General features: G+C 33.9%; 1 protein-coding gene across 3 annotated transcripts; it reads right to left on the bottom strand.

The window, feature by feature from the left end:
* Window positions 1–748: 748 nt before the first annotated feature.
* Window positions 749–10132, bottom strand: LOC110099423 (glycine-rich RNA-binding protein RZ1C-like). 3 transcript variants are annotated; one of them, XM_028697928.1, is made up of 2 exons: window positions 6614–7477; window positions 749–1851 (listed from the first exon to the last, which is right to left on the bottom strand). In XM_028697928.1, exons 1-2 carry the CDS (start codon window positions 6665–6667, stop codon window positions 1090–1092), a joined length of 816 nt encoding a protein of 271 aa, XP_028553761.1. In that variant the 5' UTR covers window positions 6668–7477; the 3' UTR covers window positions 749–1089. The 3 variants fall into 3 exon arrangements, with proteins under 3 accessions (XP_028553761.1, XP_028553762.1, XP_020682224.2); XM_028697929.1 differs by lacking the exon at window positions 6614–7477 and adding an exon at window positions 5979–6558; XM_020826565.2 differs by lacking the exon at window positions 6614–7477 and adding an exon at window positions 9931–10132 and having other exon boundaries at window positions 755–1851.
* Window positions 10133–12577: the final 2445 nt, after the last annotated feature.

Raw genomic sequence — 12577 nt, 5'->3', positions numbered from 1 at the left:
TATTAATTATTTATATAATACATCATTACTTATTTAATTCTTATATGTATATATAAATAATTTAAATGTCAAACTACAACTTTTTGCTAATGCAATATCTCAAATATTTGCACCATATTATTAATAATATTATTATAGATATTATTTTTTATCTAATATATAAATTGTTATTAAATTATGAGATATATAATTCAAATTAGGAGTAAATGTGTAAGTGAGCAAAACCATACTCAACTCAACTCATCACAAATTTATACGTCTAATCCAAACATAATATTTTACATTCATATAATAACATTTATAGATGCAAAATATCATATTAGAATAAAAAAATATTATACCTTATTATTTAATTTAAACTTTTAATGTAAAATAATTTTTATCATAAAACATATTTTATTAAAATATAACATATTTCATTTAAATACAAAAATTTAATTTTGATTTAATAATTAAAAACAATATTATTTAACATATAAATTTTTATTTTGCCATATTAAACATAATATGAATTTATTTTTCTTCATAGCTTTTTTTCCAGGAGTATAGCACCTTTTTTAATCAAAAACACGTCCAATTTTTTTTAATAATTAAAACATATAATAATCAACGTATCAAAAGCATATTACAAATAAAGTACAGAAGATCAAGCACTAAAATAAATTTTGATATCAGAGAATGAATAGACAAACAGATTGAAACATTCTTATATCAGATTCAGAAGCTAAATGTTCTCCAATTGCATTAGTTGATCTAAGATAATAGGCTATTCTAGCAGAAACAAATCAATATAATGAGCAAAATCCATAATAATTGCTTGAGATCGCAGAATAATGGACTTCAGCATAGAAAAATACATCTTTTCTGCTACAAAACGGAAGTTTTTTGAGCCTCCTACAAGCATACATTAACTACTAGCAAAAATGAAGTAAAAGCAGAGAGCGGTCACGAAACATAAGTGGGGTTTAGGCTTTCATTTGTGACGACTTTTTTATTGCTTCTTAAAAAGACTTTCTAGTTTAAAAATTAAAATTTGTATACTAGAAAGCTGCTTTAAAAAGCAGTAAGAAAGCCGTCCCAAAAGAAGCCTTAGTACCGGTCGTCGAAGGATGAAGGACGGCTGCCTTTGCTGGGTCGATCATATGGCCCAGGCCTCTCTCGATAGCTACTGCCACTGTTATATCGTGTAGGTCCGCCGCCATCATACCTGTCACTGCTGCCACCACCACGGCCGCCTCCATCTCTATCAAAGCTCCTTTCTTTGTTGTATCCATTGGATGGGTACCTGTCAGGTCCACTGCCATACCTGTCACCAGCAGGCGAATAACGATCACGACCACCATTGTATCTACTATCTTTGCCGTCGAAACGGTCACGGCCTGCAAAACGAGTTCCATCGTGTCGCCCGCCATCGTGGCGGGCTCCATCATGCCTATCATTGGAATAACGGTCGTTATTGCGACCGCCGCCACCTCCAAATCTGTCTCCACGGCTGTCGCTGCCTCCACCGATCCGGGAACGAGACGAGAACCGTCCACCACCACCAGAAGTGCATTCGCGAGCCCAATGGCCTGAACGCCCGCACTTGAAACACTCGGACCGGCCAACTGGTAGTGAATCATCGGCATTTCCACGATAACCTCCCCGGCCGCCGGACGAATAACCGCCACCACCATAGCCATAACCTGTATCATCCGAAGACACCTTTGGCTCGGCCTTGTTGACTGAAATTTGCCGACCACCAAATTCCTTGTTGTGCATCTCCCTAATAGCATCCTCCACCGCACGTTTATCAGAAAAAGTCACAAAGCCAAATCCACGAGGTCGCCCTGTATCCCTTTCCACCATAATCTACAAAGCATCATCATCATGATCAGCTTAAAAAAACTGGTTTTTGTTTTTATTTTGATGATGTGAGAGATCACTGTGCGAATCAGAAAGAGAAATTATTTGCAATTTACTGCGAAGATTATTGCTAATGATGCAAATAAAAAATATTCAGTAAAATGAAGTGTGTTTATTCCCTAAATATAAAAGAAAAGAACAAGAATATCAAAAATTTTGTAATAGAAGACTGAAAAGAAATTTACATTGTATTAAATTTTCAACTGCGTCCAAAAATTTGAAACTTATTGTGGAAAATGTGGATGATAAACAACTCCTTGCTTCATCGTAAAACTAATAAAAAAACGGCCAATAAACAATAAAAGCACTTGGCATGTACAAATACAAATACCATCTAAATAAACCAATTATATTGCAGTGCTTGCTGAATTTTAAAAGTTTCTTCAATAACAAAGCAAAACATAAACAACAAAAAACGAATGTCTAAACCACATAAGAAAAAGAAAGACCAAAACAATGTAAAGAAAGGATCAAAAGCTATGTCGCACCGATACGGATACGGCGCACGGATACGACACGATACGGATACATGATACGTCAATTCTTAAAAATATAGGATACGGGTACGGCGCGGACACGGTATTATAATTTATAAATCATACATAAAAATTAAAAAAGCAATCAAAGCATAACATTTGAAATTATAAAAAAAAAATATATGAAAGTAACATCATTTGTAGCCTTGTATCTTATAATATCAAAATAAAAGTAAATGTTAAATGTCTAGTACAACAACATAAGCATAAACATAAATTGTCTAGCACATGAAGTTTCAACTATTCAATAGAAGGAATGATATGATTAGCTTCATAAGTGGTTTGTCTTTGAACTTCTATATCATCTTCAATAAATATCACAGCTTCTAATTTAGGTGCATCAAGTGAAAGATTAGCAATTTATAATATTTCCATATCATCAAGAGACTCAAATCCATCTCGGAAATGAGAGAAACTCGCTTGCAACTGCGGAAGTAAATGCGACAAGTTTTTTTTCGGAATTTTTTTTTGTTTTTTCAACAGACACGTGTCCTTTTTAAATTAAATAGTATTTTAATTAGATACAACAAAGTCGTATCAGACACGTATCGGTGCCATATCGGAGGCGTATCCGTGTATCGGTGCAACATAGATCAAAAGTGGCATGCAATACAGTATATGGTCTAACTATTATTTTTTAAAAGGTCTCAGAAACAGTTCCCTGTACATTCTGGTTGACAAGAGATGTCCTAATGAGAGGCTACATGCTCATTCCACCAGAAGCATACAAAGCAGCACCAACCAAGCAAATGGAATATAAAAGAACAAAGATGACAAAAGTTTTGTATCAAAGACTACCAATCCCAAGTAATCAAGAAGGAGACAGACTACTCTATGGTAAAGCTGCACGCTACATATGCCTGTTTTTTTTTAACAACCACATGCTTATGCTACACACACATACTAGATGAAGACATATCAGTAAAGTTAAATTTAGGCAGAAAGCTCGTTAGTACAAAATATTAAAATATATATCATCACATAAAGAAGTTTTGTTTTAATGGATTTTCCATGTTATATTGGAATGGTCATAAAAATGGATGACAAATTTTACATTGATGGTAAAAATCAAAATTAGATTGCAAACACCTGCAGCCAAATTTAAAGATCGACACTTTTACCAATGTTTTACCCTACAGTTAGAACCCATTTGGTTTCCTGCAAATGCAAAGCAAGAGTTATATAAATATGAATTAGTTTAATTCCATCCCTTTGTTCCATAATTAAGAACCAACGTTTGTTTAAAACTCCATCGACCTCCCAAGGGCTCATTTGATCGATTGTAAATAGTAAGCATGTTTTAAAAGATGGTTATTTTGTTTACACTCATTCTATCTACGGAAGAAAAAAAATCACCACATTTAAGAAACCTTGAATGTGCGCGAAAGAGATTCAAATCATCAATATCAAAGTGCACCCAACTAAACGAAATCAGCCTATTATGGAAAAAGTAACTTATTAAGCATTGAAAATACTGGTCATGTTAAAGTAACAAAATTACAACTTCATCCACTGAGTAATGGTAAAAATGGATTGATAAATTATGAGTAAAAGCTTGAAATAATCCCCTGACTTTTGATAAATGCTCAAATTAGTCTCAGAGTTTCGTATTGCCCCAATTTGATCCCTCAACTATTAAAAGTTATCCAATTTTGTCTATGGGTTAAATTTATTGTTTAAATTAATGGAAAAAGCTAGAGCTTAGGTTCTTTCTAGGTATTTAGGTAAAATTACTTGTTACATGCTTGTTCGTCTTCATGCTATAAGCCCTAGAGATTGAATTGAGCGAGGGAGAAGCTACAAACTAGACGATGTGAGCGAGCAAGCCGCGAGTGATACGCATTGCGACGTGCTTCAATTCGCATTATAGATTCATCTGCGGCTGCGAGACAGACGATGCACTGCGAGCGAGACACCCTGCGAGGATGTTTGGCTACAGGAAGAAAGATGACTACCTTCACAACAAGCAAGCTCCTGTCGTTACTTCCAATCCTATAGAGGAACGGCGAAGTAGCCGACAGAAAGGAACATCGTCGAAGGAGGCGAAGAAGTTATTTAGTGACTCATTCAAAACTCAACTTCTCACGCAAAGCATGCGAATTTGAAGAGCGATGAACAGTAGAAGAAAAGGAAAATCAAACCTACGACTACAGTAAGACAGTAGAATAGGCATCGCGAGAGAAATAACATATGAACAAATTAATTTAGTTTAACTATTTTAATTAAAATTAATTAAGAGTATGATGTAATTAATAAATAATTAATTACTTAGATTAATTGATAATTGCTTTGATCTTAATTATATTATTTATAATTGTTAGTTGATAAAGATAATTAAAACTAATAATTAATAATTAACACATAAATAATTGAAAATATAATCAAAATTAAAATTAATAAGTTATTTCATAATTAAATTATTTTCTAATTATATTATTTTTGTAATTGTAATTTATTGACAGTAATTAAAAATTAGAAAATAAGTAACTTTTACTTAAAATGTAAATTAAAATTAAAACACAAATTAATTCGAATTGTTAATATACTAAATTATATGAAATTTACATGTGATATTTTTATTATATTTAAATGATATAAAATTGTCATTTTTATCATGTTAGATTTTGCTTTAAAAAAATATTTTCCACTATTTATTCACTCTTATTATGTAGTTGATTAAATATCTACTATAATTTATTAAATGATGAAATTGAACAATATAAACAGTGCAATCTCATATCCACTTGTAGTATCAAAAATATCCTTTATAACTTTGGATTTAACTTTAACTCTTAATTTAGGTTGTCAATTTTTAATAGTTGAGGGACTAAATTGGGACAATGTGAAACTCTAGGACTAAATTAGACATTTATCAATAGTTGGGGGACTATTTTGAACTTTTACTCCATAAATTATGCAAGTTTAAGGCAAATAGATAGTATAGTAAATAAACATCAACAGGCTAAGGCCCTGATGAAAATAAGCTAATCATAACCATTGAGACCCAATAAATTTAGAAGCAAGACCAATCAAGCAATGCACGGTTACCTTCATGGAAATTTCATCAAACAATGACTCACAAATCAAACCAGATTCAGTCAGAAGTATAAAGGAAAAAGCTTCGTCCTTCCAACAATATAATACAAAAAGCAATTTTCCCTTAAACTGAATAAATAGATTAATACAGCAGAAGTTTAATACAACGTAACAGTGAAAACTTCAATTGATCACTTTTATCCAAACAAACTTTACTATCAAAAGCACTCAACAAACAGCATAGAAAGCATAAAAAGAGTTCAAGTAATAAAATCAGTGAGATCTCTCTAAATCACATATCACTACACTTTGGTTGGTTTGGCATGCAAAACGGAAAAAATAAAATAAAAAAGACACACCATTAAGGCAAATTGATAGAACAAGCATAATAAGCATAGGACAAAAAAAAATGAAAGAAGGCTTGCATAAATTAATAGTATCACATGCAGAAATCAACACAAGTGAATACAGAAATAATATAAGAGTTGGTAGCATTCTTACATGACTTACTCCCAAATGTTAGCTAGCACCGAAATGTCTCAGTGATTCAACAAAATCAAGTAGCACAAATGTCGGGAGCATCAAATGCCCAATTCAGCACCACAACACAACTCCAGCAAGAGTTATTGTCTATCAATCAACCATGGCAGGCCTTTTCACGCTGCTAAGGCTACTATTTGCAAGAAATAAAGAAGATAACAATTTGCAAGGTACAAAACAGAGGACCTAAATATGTGTTTATCAAAACATCAACCGTTTATCACAATTACGAATGAGAGAGACCTATTTTGAAATAACGAATGAAACTGAACTGGTGCTCCACGATCACCCCACTACATAAACTTCAAAGGATTGCCCATTGCACAACGTGACCTTTACTATTGAATGTCAATAGAACATACAATTTCTTTCAAACAAGACACTTTTTTTATAAACGCAAGAGAACATGCCAAATGTAGGCTGATGAATTGGGAGCTAAACATACTAAATATTTCTTCTCCTTAGAAAAAAAAGTGGTAAAAATGCAGACTGTCCAATGTCCACAACTGCCAAAGTGACTGCAACTTGATGGGAAAATGCAAAGCTCAATTGCATAGAGGTAAAAATTAAACATCTTCGGAAAGAGTGGATCATACCTTTATCTCTAATACCACTGTCAGTGAAAAATGCAGATTCACAAGCTTGTCCATCGTTCATTTCTAATCACGCTATCCAGTCAAATTCAAGCACACTTTGCTGGCAAAATTCTTTTACTCATTGCATGAAGCTTAATACTGATAAGTCCAAAGCCATAAAATATCTCCCACACAACAGTCGCAAAACAGCTTATAAGAATAACTTAAAAATAACAACAAACTCAAATCACATCTGGTTGATATTCGGAAGCCTTTACGATCTGTTTCTAAATGTTTGCCCATTGATTAGTATAATCAACAATAATTCCATCAACCAACAACATAAATAAGTCTTTTTTTATCATTTATAATATGGTTGAAGGATGTTAATACATAATCCATACTAGAGCAAAACAAACTGATCAGGTACTGAGCCAACACTGCAATCAGTATATCAAACCTCCAGAGCAGCAACTCAGTCACTATACTTAGTAGAAAAATCAGATAACTCTCCCCTGTCACTGCTCAAGTAGCCCAAAAACTGATAAACATACAAATCAGCAGAAGAATCACATTATAATCCTCATAATACTGCCAACTGAATCACCAAACAAATATACATCTTATATAACAGCCAAGATTAGTAAAACTTGTATTTGGCTTCTGGAAGTAAAACTGGAGTTGATACTTTGCATGAATGGAATTCCGTGATCTATGTAATCTATTTGGTCAACAAAATAAATGACAACATACTACAAAAAGCTGATAAAAAGCTACAATATAATACATCTAAAGTCCTATGTCAGGGCGCTTCAACACACAAAAACAATCAATAGGTCAACTGACGGCATTCCTGCTACCAACCAAAAAACTACAGAAAGAATGGCTTGATGCAGAAAAAAGATAATTGCCACAGTGACGAGCAAGGCTCATGAGACTTGGGCTCCTTCTAAGAGATGATATCTGATTATAGCAACTTGACAACAAGAACAGCCTCCAATATGGATATCAACCTCAACAGCATCATTCACATAAAGCAAATTCTGCACTGATACCGTTGCAAATTTCACCACGGAAAAGATCAACCTCAGCATGCATAGCAGGTTATGATAATTCTGACACCGATAATAAGAATTTCACAGAAATGCTAATTCATGATAAAAACCAGAAAAGTTAAGCAAAAGTGGTCAAAACAAATCACAGTGCAATCAGGACTCACAACTGATACATTGTTAGCAAACCAAGCAACCAAAAACTGAAACAATCATGTTAGTCAACGACTGAATATGCAGCCACTATGCAAAGAATACTATTAAAACCATAAAGAGAACGAGATCATGCAAAGCCTTGGTACCACTCCTACATTGAATGTCAGCAGATCGTCTTCAACCTCAACCACATCATCCAAAAGGAGCAAGCAGAAAACCACTCTTTTGCAGGAATTTCAAAATTCAAGCACTTTAAAATAGTACAAGTAAATATTTTGGTGCCATTGGTGCCAGTCTTAGGCTGATGCTCAGCAGACCGTTAGATGAAACTTTGGGCAAATAGACTTCCAAACAAACTCTTTTGCAGGAATCATGCTAAATTTGGAATTAAGGAATGTGCATGCTAACCCTGCCCCTCGATCATGATTCTTCTCACCACTGACTTCAACATATTTGTCCAAGAAACTTTGAAAATGGCTCTCAAACAAATGATCCAATAAGTTTGCTTGTCAATGAAGCCAAATCTAAATCACCTTAAGATCATTGTAAGGCAAAATAAGCTTTAAAATGATAGTTAGCTTATCAAAAAGGTCTACTCCAATCCTATGAGAGTGAGCAGTTTCACATGGCATTCAAACTTAACCCAAAACCCTAATTTCAAATAAATGAACAATCATCAAAGCCACCAACAGTAGATGACAGTAAATTCAAGCGCTATCATAGGCAGGCAATGGAAGAGCTACTGAATAGTAACATATCACAAAACTACATCTTAAACCAAATGAAAAATAAAGCCACTGCAACAAATTTGTCTTTCATTTCAAGCTCTGCACTGCTTTACTGCACAACCATTTATTGTAAGAAGAGACGTTGAGTGTACTGAGATCCGAAATAGAATGCCAAAGCATCCCAGGAGGCCATCCTAGTGAGCCAAATAGCAACATAAATAATTATGTTTGGTACTAGTAACATAATAAAATTGCAATGAGACATAATATGAATGGCCATAAGTTTTGGTTAAATTAATATTGGATTAAAATCAATACAATCCTCTAGCAGAAAGTTAGACAAAATATATAGAAACACAACTTTGCAACAGCAACGTACTTTCAAATTTGTTCGGGAATGGAAAAAGACTGATGGAAAATAACACATTTAATGGTCAGCAACTTCATGTAGGATTTGGGAAGGATTTATGTTAAATCCTACCAAATACCTGGAAAGGAACTTCTAAATCCTGCCAGAAATAAATGTTGGATTTGGTAGGATTGGATAAATATTAGCTTAAATCAAGATTTATCATATCCATACATATTTGGTATCCTATTTTAGACAGTATTAATTAAAGATTTATCTTAAATCCTGCTAAATAATTTTTTGGGGGACTTTAAATCAGATTACTTTGATAAATCTTATTCAAACCTGCTATTAGTTTAATAAAATTTGTTAAAACCCATCATTCACATGATTAAAGAACCCCTCCCTCTCTTAAATCCAGGAACAAATAGCAAACAACTAATCAGGATATAGAAATAATTACCAGTTGTCATGCCAAACAGTTTTAAAGTTTTAATCCCTTAAAGACTTCAACCCTACTTGTATCCAAACAGGGTCTAAAATTTATGAGATTTGCTTCATCAGGATTTACTAAACCTCTTTAAATCACCAAATCTTCCCATCTGCGACCAAACAATATAGAGATTTGGTTGGATAAAATATCTGAGCTACCAAAGCCCATCAAGATTCACTAAAGCTCATTAAATCCTACTCAAATTCCGCTTTTCAGAATCCTACATTTAACCAAACCAGCACTTACTATAATAATCAAGTAGAGCATCAAAATTTCGACCTCATCAGAAGCGAACTAAGAGGGAAGGATAGGTCAGGATAAAACATCTAATACAGAAAGAAAGGGAATATCCATCTGTTTATACGAATTTTATCAGCCATCAAAATTCAAGCACGGAGATAACACAGTGAAAACAAAAAACAGTTCCAAAGGCTAAAACGGCTAAACCATTTCATAGGCTCTTAGGTCTATCAGATTCAGAAATCCCTATAACAAAACTATTTAACTCGATAAAAAGATGTACAACTTCATAATGCAAAAGTAAAATCCTTCCGTATTACCAGCACATCCAGCACCTTGCCGAATCGGCTAAATGTAGACTCAATTTGCCGTTCCGTGACATCCCACGACAAGCCCCCGACGAAGATACGCCCCTCTTCCTTCCCAGACATCGCATCCACCAGTATCCAAGCCCCCTTCAAAACCTTACTGGAACGCAAAAGAAACCCTAGAAAAGTACGACACCACAAGCATAGAACCCGAGTAGATACAATCGAGAGGGGTATATATAGAGTAACCCAGTGGCCATTCATGCGAATGGGTGGGTTGGGCCTACATCCATTGGGTCCAATCTTTTACACCGGGTGATGGAGTGATTGCTTTGTCAATTTTTCCAATTGTTTTATTAATTTTTTAAAATAATTAAAAATTTAATAAAATTTTGAAAAATTTTAATTGATCAAATGTTTTCTTAATTTTTTGTCACTTGTTTGCATATAATGATGTTGTTAATCAATTCTAGTCATTTTCAAATTATCTACGGACTTTTTTGACGTCGTTCATTTTTTGTATTCTTCTACCGAATTTGATTTTGCAAGATGAATTAGCTGAGTGGCTCATTGTTGAACTACACATATCCATTAGGATACGAGATGAGCATATCCATGAAAAGGTTATAGTAGCTTTAATGACAGATAATATTAAAGAGAGTCGCCTGCCCGCCTTAGATGGTTTGGTCATGTAAAACGGTGGCCTTTTAATGACCCTGTTAGGAGAGTTGATGTATTAGATTTGACCTATCTTAAGAAAGATAGATGTATACCTAAAAAGACTTTGTTAGAAAATATTAGAAATGACATTTTTTTATTAGATTTAAATGAAAATTTGACTGTTAACATGACACAATAGAGAAAAAAAATTATGTAGCAAACCACATGTAGTGAGATAGCAAGTTTTTGTTGTTATGTATAACAACAAACATGATATATAAACCGTGCACTGATGCTAAAATAATGAACATCATCACTTGACGACTTTGGTTGGGCGGTTCTCACCAAGAATGGATTCTTAACTTCTGAGTTCAACAAGTTGGTAGCTTGAAAATTTGGTCCTATTGAAATTATGGGGAGAATTATTTCCAATTACTACCTAACATTCATGCATGTAATAGCCTTAAAATTAAGCATCTTATTCCTTTTATGTCTATCAATGATATAGAGCAACACATGGAAGATTTGATGGCAATTCTCATTCTCCTTGGGGAGGATGATGTCAGATGCAAATGAGATGTTAAGATAGAATTTATAAGAATTGTTCTTTTTTTTTAAAATATAAGGAAGTTTTGTAAGTGGAGAAGGGGTATTTGTTTTGATTTCCATTCATTAAAAATAAATAAGAGGAATAAAAACAAAACTGTGCATTTGTATTTCTTTTGGGCAAATATGAGTTTTTGATAAATCTTGTATACATTTTGTGGGACTTGGTTAAATATGAGTGTTTTTATTTTTACTGGTGTTCACTATATCGCCTGCCTACATTCAAATTTGGATCAATATTGATAAAATATATCTCTAAACAAGGTTCTGACATCGTGTCAAATGTGTCCGAAAAAGAAGAACAAAGCTAACATAGCATGCCCAAATGTGAACCAACCCCTTAGATTGTTACGAAAAACAAAACATTTTAATCACTTCAATTTGAAAATTTTCTTCCGCCACTCTAACCACAACTTTCCTTGAGCTCTAAAAAATCATGGCTTCCGCTGTGATATGCTAATAATTGTCGTTTCTTGGTCTAGTTATCCAAGAGGAATCATGTGGTCACCTTAGGGTTATTTGGATTTTTTTTTTTTTTTTTTTTTTTTTTAAAAAAGACTTGGTTAAAAAATATTAGAAATGACATTTTTTTATTAGATTTAAATGAGAATTTGACTTTTAACATGACACAATAGCGAAAAAGAATTCATATAGCAAACCCCATGCAGTGAGATAACAGGTTTTTGTTGTTATGTATCACAACAAACATGATATATAAACCGTGCACTGATACTTAAATAATGAACATCATCACTTAACGACTTTCGTTGGGCGGTTCTCACCCAGAATGGATTCTTACCTCCTGAGTTCAACAAGTTGGTAGCTTGAAATTTTGGTCCTAATGAAATTATGGGGAGAATTATTTCTAATTACTACCTAGCATTCATACATGTAATAGCCTTAATATTAAGCATCTTATTCCTTTTATGTCTATCAATGATTTAGGCCTCGTTTGGGACGGATTTTTCCCTGTTGTTCGTCACCGAACATAACCGATAGGCCGTTTGGGGTGAAGCGGCGGTGCTCCGTTTTAAAATTTTTTACATCCCGCGGCTGTTTTTCCCGTCCAAAAGAATATCCCTGCTTTCGCCTGCTTCCCGCTGTTCAGAAGCATAAGAAATATGTCAATACCCTTACAGTTTTATGCACCGTCTTCCTCATTCTGGCGAACTTCTGCGACTCGTTGTAGCAGGACGCTCAATCCTCTTGTACATTGGAATCGTTCAGGCATATCTCAAAATTTCACCGAATGTAATAGAGCTTCACCAACGTTCGCAGACTCAGTCCCTATTTCTAACTCTCGGTTCTCCACCCGCTCCCTCCTAACTAGTCGGCTTGAAGAGCTAAAGGTCCATCCCATCTCCTCGACCTTCGTCGTTGTTTGATCCGGCCC

This window comes from Dendrobium catenatum, unplaced genomic scaffold (assembly GCF_001605985.2).
Source record: "Dendrobium catenatum unplaced genomic scaffold, ASM160598v2 fragScaff_scaffold_1022, whole genome shotgun sequence".
Classification (NCBI taxonomy): domain Eukaryota; kingdom Viridiplantae; phylum Streptophyta; class Magnoliopsida; order Asparagales; family Orchidaceae; genus Dendrobium; species Dendrobium catenatum.
This window is presented reverse-complemented; position numbering and strand designations above follow the sequence as displayed.

Coding starts and splice junctions, on each gene's coding strand:
- LOC110099423 (XM_020826565.2), bottom strand. CDS start 10,041: ATGTCTGGGAAGGAAGAGGGGCGTATCTTCGTCGGGGGCTTGTCGTGG. Junction 1,852..9,930: donor GCAAGGTGCTGGATGTGCTG/GTAATACGGAAG, acceptor GATGCTTTGTAG/ATTATGGTGGAAAGGGATAC.